This window comes from Lathamus discolor, chromosome 4, assembly GCF_037157495.1.
Source record: "Lathamus discolor isolate bLatDis1 chromosome 4, bLatDis1.hap1, whole genome shotgun sequence".
In the NCBI taxonomy this organism is placed as follows: Eukaryota; Metazoa; Chordata; class Aves; order Psittaciformes; family Psittacidae; genus Lathamus; species Lathamus discolor.
This window is the reverse complement of record NC_088887.1, coordinates 112,227,204-112,246,149: the sequence shown is the minus strand read 5'-3', so window position 1 is coordinate 112,246,149 and position 18,946 is coordinate 112,227,204. Positions and strand designations below refer to the sequence as shown.

At 38.5% G+C, this 18,946-nt stretch overlaps 1 protein-coding gene across 3 annotated transcripts in view; it reads left to right on the top strand.

Annotated features, from left to right (window-relative positions):
* GRIA4 (glutamate ionotropic receptor AMPA type subunit 4) overlaps positions 1-18,946 on the top strand; it is a 225,514-nt gene that overhangs the window by 180,876 nt on the left and 25,692 nt on the right. For all 3 annotated transcript variants that reach the window (XM_065678675.1, XM_065678678.1, XM_065678676.1), the window contains exon 13: positions 4,175-4,422. In XM_065678675.1, the coding sequence (XP_065534747.1) occupies positions 4,175-4,422 (248 nt within the window). The remainder of the gene's footprint in view (positions 1-4,174; positions 4,423-18,946) is intronic.

Sequence of the window (18,946 nt, the reverse complement as noted above, 5' to 3'; positions counted from 1 at the left end):
TGGAATGCTTATTGATCCTGTCACATTGGGCAAAAGAGGTGCCTTGAGGTATTCTGAAGCCAATGATAATTAAAGCAACACTGCAGTATTGATTCATCTGAAGCTACAGTACTGAAATTATGTGCAGTATTGAAAGCCTATGATGGTAACATGGAGTTGTGCAGATTTTGTTTCTGCTTATGGGTTTGGCTGTGTGGATTTTGCTTTAGGGTCTCGGGTGGTGGGCAGGAAATGCACTTTTTAATTTGCTGACATTCAGATGAATAATAAAGAAAAAATACATCTTGGAGGAATGTGGTTGGAACATTAGGAAATAGCCTAAATAGCCTTTCATATGCCTGTACTGTCTGTGTTGATTACTTCATTCGCTTTCCTGTGTTAATGTGGTTCGTATGTAATCCTCATCACTTGCCAGATGGAAAACAGGGACCCTGGACATCACAAGGAGTACATAATAACGAGTCCTCCCTTCTTTCTTTCATGTCTCTCACAGATGAAAGTTAAGCCTAGCTGGCTGAATATGTGTGAGTTTAGTGTTTGAACCTGGCTCTGAATAAATGCTGTGAGCCAGCCATTCTTCCTTGGAAATTACACAGTTTAGGAGCATTATTTATCTGAAAGGTGCAGTTTAAGGCATTTTTAGAAGAAAGGTAGAGTGATAATTTCTTCTTATTGTCTGTTTGAAATGTGACTGTTCTGTGTTAGGTACTCCCAGACACCTTGACTGTTTTCAGTTTGGCCAAACTGAACTCAGTGAATCATTAATAAAATTATGGATGGGATTTGTGAACTATAGACAGTATCAGTTCGAGGGCAGATGCTCAGTGAAACAACCTTTTTATTGTGAGAGATATCCCCATATAAGACCTTGCAAATATTTTCCAGTAGTTGTAAAAAGGTTATGCCTTATAAAATATAAATGGCACTTAACCAACACACAGTGGTTGAGCCTTAACATAATGAAGCTGTCCAAGGAGTTCAGTACAAGCCATTGTTTTGAAAAAAATGAAAGTCAGCTCTTGTGACCAATAGGCAGTCTCGGTCACAAAAAATTCATTATTCTTTTAAATCATCCTGTAAACACAGATACTTTTTTATTTGGATCAATATTCCATGAAAGATCTGTAGTTAAAGAGAAGATTATTTGTCTGTCTACAATGACAGACATTATTTCCAATTAATATTAAAAGGGTTAAGAAAAAAAAAGAAAAATCAATGTTCTCTTTATATTTTTGCTTTATTTCAAAATACAGAGGGAAATATGGACAGTAACTACAAATACTAAATATAGTTGCATATGCAGAATTTGAAGCTTTATCAAGATTTAGACTGTGTTGATTGCTTTTTAAAAAATGGTTTAATCTGTTATTTAATGATTCCTAGTGATTGTTTGTGACACTGTATGCACTGTTTCTAGAAATATTTGTCACAAACCATTTTTCACAAAATATCATTAACAGACAATATTCGCACACTCTGTGTGATACATGAATTAAGACCTAGACTGAAACAGTAGTGCAAAAAGACTTGTTTGCCAAGTCTAACATTTTGTGTGGGTGGAAGCAAACATCATCACTTTGGGGATTAGAGTCATGTATAACTTTTTGTCAGTGATTACTCTCTGGCTGAAGATGAGCCTTCAGGACATTTTCTCATCACTTGATCATTTCTGATCCAAATGTCAGAAACTCTGAAAAGACATGCAGCCTGCTTTGGTTCTGTATTGAAAACAGAAAAGGGAAAAGGCATTTTAAAACCAACATAAAGAAAAAGAAGAATTGGATACTGATGGCTATTTTATTTTCTGTTTTGGACAAGTGAGAGTTGCATTTTTTTTGAGTAGCTTGCTCAAGAAGGAAAGAACTTAGTTTTAGCAGTTGAATGTTAACAAATGAAAGTTTGGGAGAAGCAAATGCTCTTACAGAGCAGATGCCTTCTTTGACTTTCCATATGTTTTTGCTTTTTGATGGTCACAGGAAACTAGATCCTAAGAAAATTATTTTAATGCAACCTTTTCAAACTCATTTAGGGCATTATTTCCTCTTAGTAATAAAGCAATTTTATGTGTTGTGTAGTTTTAGTTTAAAAGAAAGTGGACTATTATATGCTTACTTTATAAAGAATATGATGATATGGATGTTAAGATATAAGAAATGATTGGAAGTGAAGGCAAAGGCAAGTAAATATTCTTGAAATTATGCCTGATTCATTACTGCTTTCTTCTTTTTTTTTTTTCTATCCGTAATGTAAATCCATGGAATTACATCAGTGTAAAGCAAGAGGAATCCTTAGGTGGCTTAGCTTCCTCTCTGCTCTCAGCCACTACTATGTAAATGAAAAGCAGTTTCCACTACAGAGGAAAGAGAGGGTGACAAGGCAGGATGTGATTATGGACATACACAGCTGTTGTTAATTTAAATGTTATTACATTTGACAGAAAGATAAAATGATGCATATAGACAAGCTAAAAAAGCAAGGATAATTTATGATGTTCTTCTATATGGTATTTTCATCAAACATTTCTGGTTAAATGCCACTTACTTTCAAGTTAGACCTGCCTCTCTAACAAAGTAATTTCTAAGCAATTATACAATCATTCAGTAATTGGTGAAAAGAAGTGCGTCAGGGAAAATACCTATACAAAGGTTCAGTTGCAGCCTTTTAAATATATTGTCAATTCAAATAATGCCTAGATTGTAGAATTTGATGTTTGTTTGAATGTTCTAAGGTCCTTTGTTTTGGGGCTTTATAATAACGAATGCTTTCCTGTAGTGCTCAGCACAGTGTGGAAATGGGCTTATAGACCAAATTTTGCTTAGATAGAAGCTCCTGTTGACTCAAATAAAAGCTGACTTGAGCATTGGCTTAAAAATTCCTGTTTGCAGCATGCATAAGAGAAGACAAGTGCCATCTGTTACTACGTAAAAACACTGTATAGTGTTTGGATGACGCACTGCTGGTTTGCATGTATGTATCCCTGTTGCTTGAGGAAGTAAAGGAGTTGTTGACTGAATCTAATGAGCATGGGAAGCTTCACAGTTTGAAAGCATTAAGCATTTCCTTCTTTTCCATCTTTCCCTTCCTCCCTTCCTTCCTTCCTTCCTTCCTTCCTTCCTTCCTTCCTTCCTTCCTCCCTCCCTCCCTCCCTCCCTCCCTCCCTTCCTTCCTTCCTTCCTTCCTTCCTTCCTTCCTTCCTTCCTCCCTCCCTCCCTCCCTCCCTCTCTCCCTCCCTCTCTTCCTCCCTCTCTTCCTTTCTTCCTCCTTCCCTCCCTCCCTCCCTCCCTTCCTTTCTTCCTCCCTCCCTGCCTCCCTCCCTCCCTCCCTCCCTCCCTTCCTTCCTTCCTGTATTCCTTTTTATTTTTGCTTAAGTCTTTACTTGCAGTTACACTATGAATTCCCTGACAGGAAAATTTTCATCTGATGCACTCTAAGCTGTGGATTCTTGCACATTCCTTGGGCCAGCACATTTATTACTCAATTACTGGCAGGATCAGAGTCTTTAAAATAAATCCACCAATACTACAGTTATAAAAACATGCCTAATACATCTTTAAGACAAATGCTTAGGGCATTTCGTTTCCTTTAGCAGTATATTTGGTCCAGTTTGCTGTTTCCATCTTTTTATTGTAAACCATGTCTTGAAATGGTGTGCAGCCTTTCTGAGTGTCAATTAAATGAATTCTGGACTACGAACTGTGAAAGCAGAAATCTTACTTAGGCTGTTGTGGTTTTGATAGTGTAAGAAGTAGGTGTTATAGAAAAGCTTCAAGATTCAGCTCTATGGGGAGATTATTTTGCTGTTTCTCTTTTCCATACAGGTTTATTGTGGATTTCTGTTTCATATGTAAATCCCTAAAATGCACTTTACAACACTCTGACTGTATGAACTGCCTTTATCTAACAGTAAATTCATATTTTAGCTTTACAGGGTTTCTTTTTGTGACTGCTAGAGCCTAACTGGATCTAAAAATGATAATATCCAATTTTATAGTACTGATGTTGATACTTGTTTCTTTTAAAATAATCATGGAATTCAAAGAAAATCCATACCCAAGTGTGTTTTTCCCAATCCCAGTTGTTTGAAAAATGAAGTATGATTGATTTTATTTTGAACAGTGCCATTCTGGAATGTTGCAACATTCTTTTGTTCTAACTTCTTTTTAATTTTCTCCAGAGATCAAAAATAGCAGTGTATGAAAAGATGTGGACCTACATGAAATCAGCTGAGCCATCAGTGTTCACTAGGACTACTGCAGAGGGAGTAGCTCGTGTCCGCAAATCCAAGGGCAAGTTTGCCTTCCTGCTGGAGTCCACCATGAACGAATACATTGAACAACGAAAGCCATGTGACACCATGAAAGTGGGAGGAAATCTGGATTCGAAAGGCTATGGCGTAGCCACACCAAAGGGTTCTCCATTAAGGTGGGTGGAATAGTATAACAATATAAAATGTGTTGTTATAGTATTCCACCTTCCCTGATGTCCCTGATATAGCTCTTTTTGTTTTGTGTGTGAACATGGTATGTTACTTTTCTTTTCTTCCATTTCATATTTTTTGATCAACAAAGGTAACCAATTCTAATTGCAATATGGATTTAGCAGCTGTAGTTGGCGTCTCTTTTAAGGCCATATAAAAACCAAACTGGTTGAACACTAGCTACTTGAAGTCAGCCTCTATAGAATTAACATCAGCTATATTATTTCATCAGCTTTTTTCACAAATTCAACCCTTTAAAGCGGTATTATGCCCACATTATCTGCATCAGTATTTGCATCAATAATATGCGTACACTTTATGTTTTGTTTATTGATCTTGGCTGCTGATTTCTGAATAAGAAGCTGCTTGTAGCATCTCTTTTCAAATGTCATTACTTGGAGGCAATTAGTCCTTTGTTAAAGCAACTTCATTAAAATACTTTTTGTAAAGCACCTTCTTATTTAGTAAAAAAAAAGGTTGTGTTTCTAGCATTATGCATTTCAGTACTGCCTTCAAACTCACCAGTATTTTCTTTATCATGATATCAGACACATTCAGTCGAGTTTTTGATTCACAGGCATTGCTTTTCATTCAGATTGTCAGGAAGACAGAAGTGAAGGTACTTGTTCCATGTTAAAATTGGCAGTACTTACCACTGTGTTGTCTTTAATGTTTAAGGCAAACAAATCTTGCCTCTTTCCTCTGGTAGACTTGCCAATTTTCTTCAAAGCAAATGAGCAACTAACAGACAACCAATGAAGTGTGTCTTGTGGATTCTTAGAGCAATAGGGCACATGCAGGTATGGGAGAGGGAATGGCAGTGGAGCAACCAGTACCCTGCTTCTCAAATTTTGTGCTCATCATTAAGGACTACAACAGACACTTTGATGAATTAGATTCACAAGGGAGACGAAGTGAGTTGAAGGGAGGAGATGCAAATGCAAGGAGCCATAGTTCTGTGCAGGAAGTAACTAGAGAGGTACCTGTCTACATCCGTGACCGCAGAGCAGATCTCATTACCACTATAGAGACAACTAGACTCACTCTTAGTTCACCAGTTTAATCTGTTCATGACATGACAAACATCAGTAGCCTTAGCTATATTACACAGATGGGAATAGGAGTATCATCAGAATCATTTTCATCTGCAGCAAAAGTTGTTTCAGTGATTAAATATGAATATTTGGTCCTTAACATTCAGTACCTCTCAGATTTAAAGACTGCCACCTTCACCACTGAATAAAGTAGTAAGAAAACATAAGGAAGTGAGAGAGGGAAAATGACAACAATATATTAAGTATAAAAAAAACCATGTCCAGAGCTCATGGGGTTGTTAAAGATAGAAGGCAACAGATAATACGTGAGGCTGATCTATTGCCTGGGTATATTATCAAAACACTTGGGGTTTTGTTTTATATTTCTTATAGATTGCTATCTCCTTCTTGGTGTTTCAGACAATCTAGAAATGGTAGGCAGCATTGCAGTTTACAGGAGCTGCTTTCCTGTAGTAAGGAAATGCCCATTGCTGACACAGTCATGTTGTACTTTGCCATAGCTAGGGCAAACATCTTCAGGAATCTCTTTAGATTCTGTCATATATATCCTAGCAATTGGCTGTTGGCTCTAAGCATGCATTGTGGTGGGTTTTAATCCCTCTAACTTTTTCTACAGAGAAACGTCAAGAGACAGACTCTTATAATGAACACTAGTAGCCAGTGGAAGTTGGTTTGTGTCAAATTTGGGCTTATTTCAGGTTTGGTAAATTGGCTACAGAAAAATATCTAGCAGTAGTGGGGATGAGATATAAAGGAGTTAGAAGGAAGAGGGTCCAGTAAGAACACAGGGGAAAAGCACAACCATGACTGTAAGGATCAAGTGTGAAATCCTGGTTCCAACCCAGCTAAAGAACAAGATCCTATATGTTTCAGTGAAGCCATAGTTTGGTCTGACTGGGGGTCGGCAACTGCCATTAGGGTGATGTGATCAAAAGCATTTATTTTTTCACATCCTGCCTTCAAATGTGTTTCAAACAGAGGAATAGGGGAATCCTACCCAACCTGAAAACTGGACCAAACCTTCTTTCAAGCTGTCTCGACTGGCTGTCTGTGCCCATGCCTTTCCCGAGCCTTTCTTTCACATGTGCTAATCTCCTTGTTTTCCTGCTGCACCCCGTTCCCTCTCCAGACCCAGTGACAAACCTCACACAACATGTCAGTGCCATTAAAAACATTAAGCAACACACTTAATGTTCTGTACAAAAGGAAAGAACAAGCAATACTTCATATTCATACCACCTCTTCCACATATGTCTATAGACAGTAGTGCTTTATGAAGAGGGAAAAAGCTTTCTACCCTATGAAAAGACTCAGCTGTAAATTTTAACTGCATGCTTCAGTATTTTCTGAACTGTTTGAAACTGTAGAATATGATGGTTTTGCTATTTTGACTGCATCCCATGTGGTCGTGTTTCTGTTACTGCTCAGATGGCTTACATAACTGCTGCCTGCACAAATAATTGCAAATATTGAACATGCAGTTTGAAATTCATGAAGGGCAGACAAGCTAAGCTCATTACATAAATTAGTCAAAAGACATAATTTGCTATGGGAGTTGTAAATTCTGTTTTTTATTTAATAATCATAATTTCCTACTTGAGTTATGTGTAGAGCACAAATTACTTGATGTAACTCACAAATAATTGCAAATAGCATATAAATGTTAAACATTCAAGCTATTCTTGGGCTGTTCAGGACTAGGGAAAAATATAATTTCTTTCAAATGAATTATTCATATTAAATTATTCACTAAACTGTTTGAGCACCTATTTTACTAGAGATATTTTAGTCTTAATCCTCCTCCTACTTACAATTATTATAAATCAGGAATTTTTCACTGAAAATGTAGTAACAGCTGCATAAAAACGTGACAGTACGAAGAACCAGGCCATATAGTTTCACCTGTCTAATACTGTCAGAACGTGGAGTAATCTAAATCAGGCTTCATCTTGTAGCATAGGACTAGTGATAGTTCCCTGCCATCAAATCACCAGGCTCATGTTCATTACAGAGCACATACTCATCGCTTGGCTCATGCAGATGAAATCCACCTGTCAGAGCGATCCAGGGACTGGTCTCTCTGTTGCTCATGACCCTACATGAGCAGGGTAGTGGATTTTAATTTGAAAATCTTCTTTACTCGGTTCCATACTACACTCCTGCAGTGTTCAACCAGTACCTATTGGCTAATCAGCATTATTTATTCTCAGTGCTGTTGCAGTATCAGGATTCATGCATATCACTGGATGGAGGAGAATGGGAAATGCCTGATGTGTGTTTCTTTTATGCTCACTGGGCAGTACCACATTACACATCATGTGTGTCTCCTTCCTTCCTTCCTTTTCAGTGATATTCATTTCTATATAATGTTGTAAAAGACTTGACATATTTGAGAAGGAAATTGGGATTGAGAGCAAAGGCTCTCATCACAACAAAGATTGAGTTTCTCTCATGGCATTACCCAGCTGTCCTTACTGTTTCCTTCTCCTACCACGGTAGGTATCCTTCCAAAACTACTGTGTAGTAATCAGTGTGAATTAATGAGTTTCTTTCTTCAAAGGTGGTGTTTTCAAAGGTGGTTAAGAGAGTGTTGCCTGTCTACTTAGCAAGACCTTCCTTTGTAAATGGGTTATCATTAGAAGATGTTGTTGTGGCCAGATTTCTGGCCATTGTGGAGCATCCCTGGCTCATCTGCCTTGCCACTTGCAGTGATCTGTGTTTCTAGAGAGCAACATCTGGAGATCTTCTGCTACACAAATCCTGTGCCTTGCATGCCTCAGCTTTCCTGCTGTAGACATGCAGCCATCATAAAAAAGTTTGAATAGTGATAAACATGGAAGAGTTCTGTACTCTAAGAGGTAATGAAAAAGGAACTAGGGCCAGCACTGTCTTAAAGGTACACTAAGAGCTTTTTCTACTTTTTGTATCTTGAAGTTGATTGAAGCAAAGGTGAATGACAGGTTGAGCTAAAAAATAAGAATTTGTCATCGTTGTTTCTGTGACTGTTTTAGCTAAGGGAATTTGGCTGTCCTGTCCTACAGCTGATGGTGTGCAGTGTGGATGAGTGAAACCTGTTCAGGTCATGAGTGTCCGGTGAGATGCTTTGAATCCAGTGAGAGACTTGTCATGGTTGTTCACCAAACTGATGAAATCCAGGGCTATATTAAGTTCCTGCTCTTGCAGTTATGGTTAATGTTTACAGATATGAATCTGGGATTTGATGTTTCCTTATTCAAGTCTCTGTTCTTTTTATATAAAAAAAAAATAACTTCAGTTTGACTTCAGGAGGAATCCTTTATGCTCTGGAGAGTAAGGCAGAAAGGTCCACGTAGTGATATCTGCTGATTCGTTGTAGTGTGACAACTGGTGACGTGAACTGTGTCTTTACACTGACTAGGGTGCCAGTTCTTTATCCATTCTTTGCTGTGTTTATATTAACACAAGGTGAGAAATGCAGGAAGTCCATCAGTGAAGCAGGTGACACAGATATAATTTTCTGATAACTCTAGCAACTAGTTGCGAAGTGCAAAGAACAACATGAGTGAAGCTATGGATTTTATTTTCTACCACTCGCAAGGGAGTAATGCCCCCGGAGAGTGTTCAAGGTGCAAAAGGCATCTCTGCAGTGCCTCATCAACATTGTATGGATTCTTCTGTTTTGTATAAGTGTGCAATACCTCAAAGAGATTTACCCTAGAAGTGAGGCATCTGTGGTGCAGGGAACCTCATGATGAAATATGTGAATTTATGTGAATAAGTTAAAGATCTGTTATGAAGGGAATCTTTTTGTGCAAGGGCTTTATAAACTACCATCTTGATCTCAGTGACTTCATCTAGTCCTTGTATTCCTGAGGCAAATACATAAAATTGCCATTCTTTCACTGCCTTGTTTCAGTGTGGTGCTGCAGCTGACAGTGTTACCTTTGCTTTTCAAGGATATATCCAGTATGGTCCGTTAGTTAGAAATGTAGTGCTGAAGAAAAACTTACTTTGGCAACGCATACAAAAATTTGGCAGACCTTACATAAAATGGGATATTCCCTAATCTTTTTTGGATGTGTTTTTCATTGTCCTAAAACAAACTTGGAAAAAATAACAGTAAAATCTGATAGTATAAGTTCTTCCAATGGGACAATTAAACTTTTAATCAAGTTCTTTCCTTGTTGGTTTTGGAGACCAGATTATAAGGAGCTTATTGTGGAAGGAATTCCCAGATCATTATTCACTGTCAAAACTGTTTACTGTCAACTTAATGTATTATTCCAATATATACTCCAGTTTATTTTTACCCTTGTTTTGTAGATCGATGAACTTATAATTCACACCAGGCTCTGGTGGAAAAGAATCAGAGTCATTACACGATAGTAACCTATAAGGATAGATAAAAATGTTTCCTCCAAAATCTCTTGTATTCTCTGATTTCTTACGATTTTTATGAAGTTGGATTTATGTGCACACAGAATGGGCATGATATTCACGAATGCCCTCTGAGTAGGAGGAAGACTAGGAAAAAATGATTGAGCTGACCACGCAAATTTATTTGCTACAGAGGACTTCTTCCACTAGTGTTTCTCAAAGATTTTGTTTTATGGAAATCCATAAACAAGACCGGTCCCAACACTGATCCCTGAGGGACACCACTCGTTACCGGTCTCCAGCCGGACATCGAGCCATTGACCACAGCTCTTTGTGTGCGGCCGTCCAGCCAGTTCTTTATCCCCCTAGTGGTCCATCCATCAAATTGATATCTCTCCAATTTAGAGAGAAGGATGTCATGTGGGACAGTGTCAAACGCTTTGCACAAGTCCAGGTAGATGACATCAACTGCTTTACCCTTGTCCATCAGTTCTGTAGCCCCAAGCAGTTCCTATGCATCTGGGCTGTATGTTTTATTCAGTGGTGGTTCCTGTTCTATAAAGGTAGAGAAATAGGCAAAGGTAATGTACCTTTGTATCACCATGCTGAAGTCTGTGCCCTACATGATTTTGAGCATTGCCTGGCAATTCAGAGAGAAGAATGGGTATTTCCTCTGCTGGCTAGCTGTCTTCCAGGTGACAACATTGTCATCCAAAGACCTCCCCATATCATTCTGGAGACAAGTGACCTTCACAGTGAAGAGAGGTGCAGAAGAAGTAGGTTCAATTTTTTTTGTGTGTTTCTTGTCTCCAGCCATAATGGCTGGTCTTGCCCATTGTCAGGTTTTATGCACAGAGGCAATTGTTCCAACAAAGCACTGTAAGAGCTAGAAACTGCTATTATTTATGTTTGATGTAGAGAAGATACAGAGACAACTGGCAAATAATGGATAAAAAATGAGTGATGCGAAATTGCTGAGTTTGACCTCTATTCTTTTCAGACAAGTAGCAGTGGAGGAGAAAAAAAAAATCCCTGCATAGATACAGGGTGGTTTGTTGGTATTTATAAGAACAGGATTTTAGTCATGAGTTTCACTTACCAAGATTTTACAAGGTCATTTCTTTCTGTGATACAAAATTATTTGAAAACTAAAATGTGATCTATAGCATTTTATGCTTTTTGTAAAAACTATCCTGGTTTGATGGTATAAATCATACTGTATGACTTTGCATAATATTCTTCCCTTTGCTGTAGGCACAACAAGGCTTGAATTACCACCCCATTACCCATTCAGTATCGAAGCTTAGAGCTTAGATATTTCTCAAGCAGGTCAGATCCTTCAGAGCTTGTTAGGTTTTCTGTCAAGTAAAAGTAACATTTACTAGGTTAAAAGGCAGAGAGTGTGCTACTGCTTAGCAAGAAAGGTAAAAGTCAGGGGTCAAAAGAAGACCAGTGAAGAGAAAGCCTGGCAATGAATGTTTGCAAGGTGTTCTTTCAGCTGAGCCTGAGAGGCATACATAGTTTCAATTACCTGTATTATTTCTGTCTAAAACCAGAACATCTATTTTAAAAGAAAAAGAAAGACTTGAGAACAGAGATCAGAGTCCTAGCTTCCTTGGTTCCCTAGTGATGCCTATTGGATAAATTTTATAATTCTAATCAAGATTAAGGGTCTTCCCTCTACAAATAGTGCAATAAAAAAGGAGGAAAATTTGTTGATGGCTAAGGAGTGCCATTGCAAAATATATTTGAGCAAAATCTTCTACTTGGAGGAGTTTTGCCCTTTCTTGCAGCTTTTATATATAAAGGCATGAAATTGTACTAATCCTAACTTGCAAAATTGCAGTGAAGAGCATTGTTATGGAGAGAGTTTCTGATATTTTTATCTTTAGAAGAAAACAACTCATTAGTGTCTGTTAGCGTCCACTGGATTTCATAGAGTCATCAAATCATAGAATGGTGTGGTTTGGAAGAGACCTTTTCAGAGGATTTCAGCACTAGACCTAGTGGAATTTTACTGTCCTGGCAAAAATATCTCCACATCAGTATATCTTTCAAATACTTCTGAGAGTCATCTTTGAGCTACCTTGCCCCACAGAGCCTATTTCTTCACTGCTACTTGCAGGAAGTTTCTATCCTCAGACTTCAGGGGGGAAATCATAACTGAACAGAGCTTTTCATGGTCTGGAGAAGAGAGCAAGTCACAGAAATTTGTTCTGTTGCCGTTTCTCTTTTCCTACACTACAAAAGACATTAGGAGCAACTGATGGAAGGCAAAGCTCCTCCAAGAAGCTCAGCCCCCATTTTGGTCACACAGCCACATTCTGGTACCTCTCTGCTAATATCATCTTGCTCCTTACTCCAGAGCAGGTCCCAAGATTTTAGTGAAAATGTTTGTGAAATGGAGCTGCTTCTGAGCAGGAGTGAAAGGACAAAGCATGGAAACAGCCGCAAAACTATTGCCTAAAAAGGTATTTTTTTTAATCTAAACATTGCAATGGCAATAGGTTCTTTTAAATTGGCAATATAATCAGTATAAAAGGTGAAACTACCATTCTGTCTCTTCAGCTTAACATTGGTGCATCAACAGCATGATGCACTTTTTTTTATTTGTGTTCCTTTTGTACAGATATTTATAAGAGAGCTTTGTCCATCTGATATTTAGTGATTACTAAAGGTGAAATTTCTGTGCTGTCATATAGAATCATTGCTTTGGCCAGTCCGTGGTAGTCAGCACCAGGACATGTTTTATAGAGGTTTCATTTTTTACAGTCAGAAAGAAATCAAAACATCAAAAAATTGCAGTTTTTTTGTTTGTCTTTTTCAGAAATATTTGAATGCAAACAGAATAGTTGCTTCACAATATCAGCTCTGTCCAAATGAAATTTGTCAGGCTGTTCCCTTCTCTGTCAGACAAAAAAGGGCATATATATAAACAATGAACTTCCCTAAAATTATAAGTGATGACCAGAATGTCTCAGAAGTACTTGATACCATTGCTGTGCACATGTCTAACTGACTTTCTGGACCTTTGCCAAGGTTTGATAAACATTAATCCCTGGAGTAAGCCAGTGGGATACAGAAAGGTTATCATTGTTTCCAGTCTATAGATCCTCTGAGGAACAAACTCTGCTTCTTGGCACTTCAGAAATAAATTTCTCCTGCCTTTTTCCCTGCCATTTCCCCAATCCCTCATATAGCAGCTCAGCGGAGGGCAAGTTGCAGCCCATTATATTTTAACAATGCAGCTCATTATTATTTCTCCCTTTTCATTACAACCCTCTGGCTGTTTAGGTGTCAATTCCCAGGAAACTGCCAGAGTTCAGAGTCTGTGTTCATTGAAGGTACAAACCAGCTACCCTTTGAAGTTGATGGTACAGTTCCCACTAGGTAAAAGGCCTATCCCACTAAGATAATAATTGTCCAGGTAAACTGTAGGTAGACTAAAGCAAGGGAGAAGGCCACTGAAAGGCATCTCAGCAGCTCGTAACAATACCTCTCTGTGGAACTGACATTTGGGAAACAAATAGCACCTTAAAAACAGTTTGCGATTAATCTGTGTGGTAGTTGCAAAACTGCCTACTTCCAATTGTCAGCAAGTACAGGATAGACTCCCAAGAGACACAAAATTGCCATTTAGTTTTTATGCAGCCTTGGCTGTTGTGAGAAATCCCAAACTAAAAGTAAGGAAAAAAGTTTTTTCCTTTCTCCTAGCTTGATTGAGCTGAGAACAGACTGGCACACTGCAATGGAGCAGACATTATGGAGGGAGTGAACAGCCCGGAATAAAAGGTGAAAAGATGTTGCCAATAAAAAAAGGCACAAAACAATATTCAGGAGGTTTAATATATAATTTAAGGTACTCTTTGTCTTGGCACAACATCTCTTGGCTAAACATCTCATTCCCAGCATTGGCAAGATGTTCCCAAAGTGTATGTGTTCCAGATAAAAAACGGCCATCTGTGCACTGGACAGTACAAGTTTAAAAGATTTCATGGTAACATGGTGACTTGTGGTTGATGAATTAAGGATTTAGCTCCTATTTAACCATATATTTTAGCAAATCACATGATACTGAACAATGCTGTGTGCTCTTTTGCTGAGTGATTCTCTTTTGGCAGGATTGGCAGTTTTCTGTAGTCAGTTTGACTACAGTTTTCCCTGAACTTTTTTGAAGCTAAATGTCAACTGGATGAACATGGTCTGAGCTTGACCTGATACCCAGACATTTTTTATTGCTCCACTTCAGTTATTTCTTTCTACTCTAAAAGAACGCATAAAAAGAATGAACTTCCTCCAGCACCCAGAGAAGATAGAGCTTTTCTTTTTCACCCTTCTTCCCATGGGCAGGAATACCATCTTTGTACAAGATCCAGATACCTTGCATTTTCCATTAATAGCAGCAGGGGTGAATGAGGCCTGCAGGTGAAAGCAACCCCCACATCTGGAAGCCCATCTGTTACCTCCAGAATAGTCTTTCTCTGTATATAATCACACAGAAGACTCATTCCAATCTGTTGTTTATATGATTCCATTTAGTGAAACTAGAATTTGCAGTTGTGTCTGAAGAGAGGTGTTTACATCAAGAATGAGACCTTTGGCTTCCTTGATATGAATGTAGACACCTGATTTTATGCACAGCAATGTGGAAATGCTTTGTATAGCATTTTACACTGTGTCATTTGTGTGGTTCAGATCTACTTTGGAACTTAGAACTGAGTCTACAGAAAAACTCATTGGACCTGATTGGAAATCTGTGAGGAATTAGAGAATATCTAGGTAAATTAAGTTGCCCAAATTTCAGATGCCTAAATGCTAACACTGCTAGGCAATTTTTCGGATTTTTACATTTTCAACAACAGCAACAAGAAAATAAAAAAAGAATTTGAAGGCTCCCACCTTCAAATCACCATTTCCACCTTCCACAAGCTTTTTACTGGTTACAACACAAAGCTGCAGGAGACAGGCTGTAGACTAGTGTTCATTTTTTATTGGTTTTTATTAAAAAGATTATGTCCTTGTACATGCAAAGCTGTGGGACTAGCCCACATTCAGGTGCTCTGCACTTCCTAATATCATCTCCTCAGGTTTTAATCAGTAATGAAACTATTTAATTATATTCTATACCTGCTAATAATATTTTTTCATTTAAATCTATATGAACACTTGACAATTAGTTCTGGTTATGCATAATATAAATAATGTGAAATTAGGCCATGAAAGTGTACTTGAAAGTGAACAGAAAGTCATCACAGTTTGTTGATGATTTAGGAACTTTTCCTATCACAGTTAAATAAGCAGGCTGCTACTTTTGGCATCTCTTTTAGATAGTGGGCAATTATCCAAGGCAGTTTCCAATTAGAGTGCTTTTAGTTCATGCAATTTGTAGACCACAAGAGAAGATACTGTGGCATCAAATGAAATAATTGCAAACAGACCACATCTAGAATACTGCATCCTTTTTTGGGCTCCTAATTGAAGAAAAACATCAATAAAATGAAGCCATTTCAGTGGAAGGTGATCAAGATGGAGCTGGAGCACCTGCCCTGTGAGGAGAGGCTGAGGGAGCTGGGCTTGTTCAGCCTGGAGCAGAGGTGGCTTTGAGAGAGCCTCCCCAGTGCCTGTGGGGAGGTCTTTGAGGAGATGGAGCCAGGCTCTTCACAGCAGTGCAGGGCGGGAAGGTAGGAGACAGCAGGCCTAAAGAAACAGAATTTCAGACTGGATATAAGTAGGCACTTTTTCCCTTGACTGCCAGGGGATAGTCTGACAGTGACACTGGTGGTCCAGAGAGGGCTTTTTTACTAGCAGTGGCATGTGGGCATGCGTTCAGGTCAACAGCAATTACATTATTTGGATCTCCATCGAAGATCTATGAGTAATTTATATACCTAGTTTTGTCTACAGCCTGGCTGCTCATATTGAAACATTAAAAGCATGAGTATTACTGTACTGTTGTGACTGTGTTTGGAGTGAGTGGTATGAGTGCTGGGGCATTTGCATTTGCTGCTGTGTACATGGCTGTACCGACGGTGGCAACATTATATAGCTGGTTGCCAGAGGGATGAGATTGCCCTTGACTGATAATTTCACCTGATCTTGGACTGATGTTCAACTGGCTTCAGGGCATTTTAATTATCAGCACACTGGCTATTGGACTGACCATCTTGTCCGGTTGCTGGCATCGTTTATGTTTGTCTCAGCCTATCAGATCTTCCTCATTAACTTCTGCGATAATATTCGGACAGAAAGTCCTAGGAACACTTCCAGCTAATCCTCATTTTGGCTGCTGACCAAATAAGGCTTTATATAACGCAACTGTAATTGCTTCATTTGCACGGTATTGATCTGCCATTAGGCAAAACACAAGCCAGTATTTCACTAAGGCTTAAGTTATGCAGTATTATTTATTGTTTGAATGGCAGTTGCAGCTAGAATTCCCACCTGGGGAATGGGCCCCCTGTTTTTTCTCTCAGTCTCTACTTCTAATTAAAGTAATGAACTTCAAAGTGCTTGCATTATAATTAGACCAAAGCTTAAGAAACCATCTCATAGCAGGAATCTTTCAGTTTGTTGCCTTTCTTCTAATCCTTTATGAAAAACATCAATATGGAGTCACAAAGAAGCATGTGGAGCCAGTCTTTTATGCGTCTTCTCAATCTAAGTTTAGGTCTGATAATAGTGTATCAGCTGAGCAGATCTTATGAAATAGTGGTCAGTTTCTGCCAACAGTCAAAATCAAGCATCCATCCTGATTTCTTAGTGTTGCAGATGGCTTTTGGCATAGTGGCCATGTTACATTAATAACTTTATGAACACGGATGTCAGTGAATGGATTCCCTCAGAAGCAAACTGACATTTTGCCCTAGAATTTTCCCATGTAGAGTTGCTTTCCTTGCTACAAAAAAAAAAAAAAAAAAAAAAAAAAAAATGGATGAGCAGACTGCTTGTATTACAGCACTTTCAGTATCATACAGTATGCTGATGGTATTTGGCTTTGCAGTAATTTCATGCTTCATTTTCATTAAGGTGAGACTGCAGCTTAGTGACTGAAAAGTCTAACAAGACAGGCAAAAAAAATGGTGCTCGTTGGAAAAAGCACCTAAACTAGTGGGTTTGTCTATAAGATAAAAATACAGAGATTCATAGAATCATGGAATTATAGAATAGTTTGGGTTGGAAGGTCATTTAATACAACCCTCTGTAGTGAGCAGGGACATCTTCAAGTAGATCAGGTTGCTCAGAGCTCCGTCCAAAATGACTTGAGTGTTTCCAGGGGTGGGGAATCTACAACCTCTCTGGGCAACCTCACTGTAAAAATATCTTCCTTACCTTTAGTCTAAATCTACATTCTTCTAGTTTAAAACCATTACCCCTTGTCCTATCACAACAGGCCCTGCTAAAACATCTTTCCCCATCTTTCTTATGAGGCCCCAGTAAGTACTGAAAGACCACAGTAAGTTCTCCATCTCTCCAGAGCCTTCTCTTCTTCAGACTGAACAACCCCAACTGCCTCAGCCTGTATTCATAGGAGAGGAGCTCCATCACTCTGATAATTTTTGTGGCCTTCCTCTGGATGCATTTCAACAGGTCCATATCTTTCCTGTATTGAGGACTCCAGAGCTGGACACAATACTCCAAATGAGATCTCATGAGAGCAGAGTAGAGGGGGAGAATCACCTCATTTGACCTGCTAGCCATGCTTCTTTTTATAAATTCAACTGAATTTGGCTACTCCGTGAATTCCTGAGAACCCCAGTAGCAGTAAGTTCATTTTTTTCCCAGTTGCAGCTGCTGAGATGGCAGGAGGTATTTTCTCTCAGTGTGGCTCTTGCCACACAGATAGCTATGTCTCTGTCACCCTTAGAGTGGTTAAATGCAACTCATTTTGTATGACTTTTCTCTAAGGACATCTCAGAAATATTATCTAGGATAGAGGACTTCTATCATCTTTTATGGACCATCTTAAGCTGACAGCAAGGTAGTTTGTGAAAAAGGCATGCAGAGATGCACAGTTGAGCATCTTTAGATGCTTGTAGAATTCACTCTGTTGCAACTCCTGATGATATTTTGCCATTTCTTAATCTTAAACTGACATTTTAAACTAATCAGTTGATGATAATGAAGTCTTGTTGCTTACAAGAAAGAAAATAGAGGAACATACCATAAGGAGTAGAATAACAGGAGAAGACCACATCAAATATAGATCCTCTTACTCCTCTTATCATTATATGTTTTAAAATGGTGAGATTCAGCTTGGCATAAATGAAACATTGGAGAAGTCTGATAGTGAAATCTCTTCAAATACTGCCAATTCGAGCCAGTCTCCAAAAATGCGAGATATGTTAAATACTGTATGAAGATCTTAGGTTTATTATATTAGCCACCCGGCTACCTACTGAATAGAACATACATTTATGTAGCACACTGAGACATAGGGCTGGTTAGGAACCAGAAAACCTAATTTTTGCAGAGAGTCCAACAAGATATTTGGCTTTGTATGATTTGCAGTGAGAGATAGCAATGAGTCCTGACTGGTTTTGGAGATCATAGTAACACTTCTTCTGGGGATAGGTGATTCAGCTGAGCGTTGCATCTTCCTGTGGATGAAAGCTGTAAAATGCTCAGTCAAAGGTACAATATTTCTCCCACTTCTAAGGCATGTTGAATGGAGTGAAAAATTAGTAGCTGCTGAAACAGCTGCCAGCTGCTTTGTGCTGGAAGATATTGATGTGTCAAGAAAAATGTCCCTCTGTGTAGGCTGTCTAGTAATCCATTGGTGATATCAAATGGATTGAAATGCATATAAAGAAGGAACAACTTTGTAAGTTTTAAGGAACTACACCCTCTTTCTATTCAGTAAGCACTGAATTGCATCCAAAAGAGATATATTTTTCCTACCCTCATTTTGGGTGAAAATAGTCACTCTGCAGCATTTAGAAGCATAAACTTAAAATGCCTTACAAATACAGCTAAGTTAGTTATTACGTAAAAGAAAATTTAAATCTACTGGCCAGCATCAGTAACGGTGAGTAATGTTTTCAATACTGTTAAAATCAAG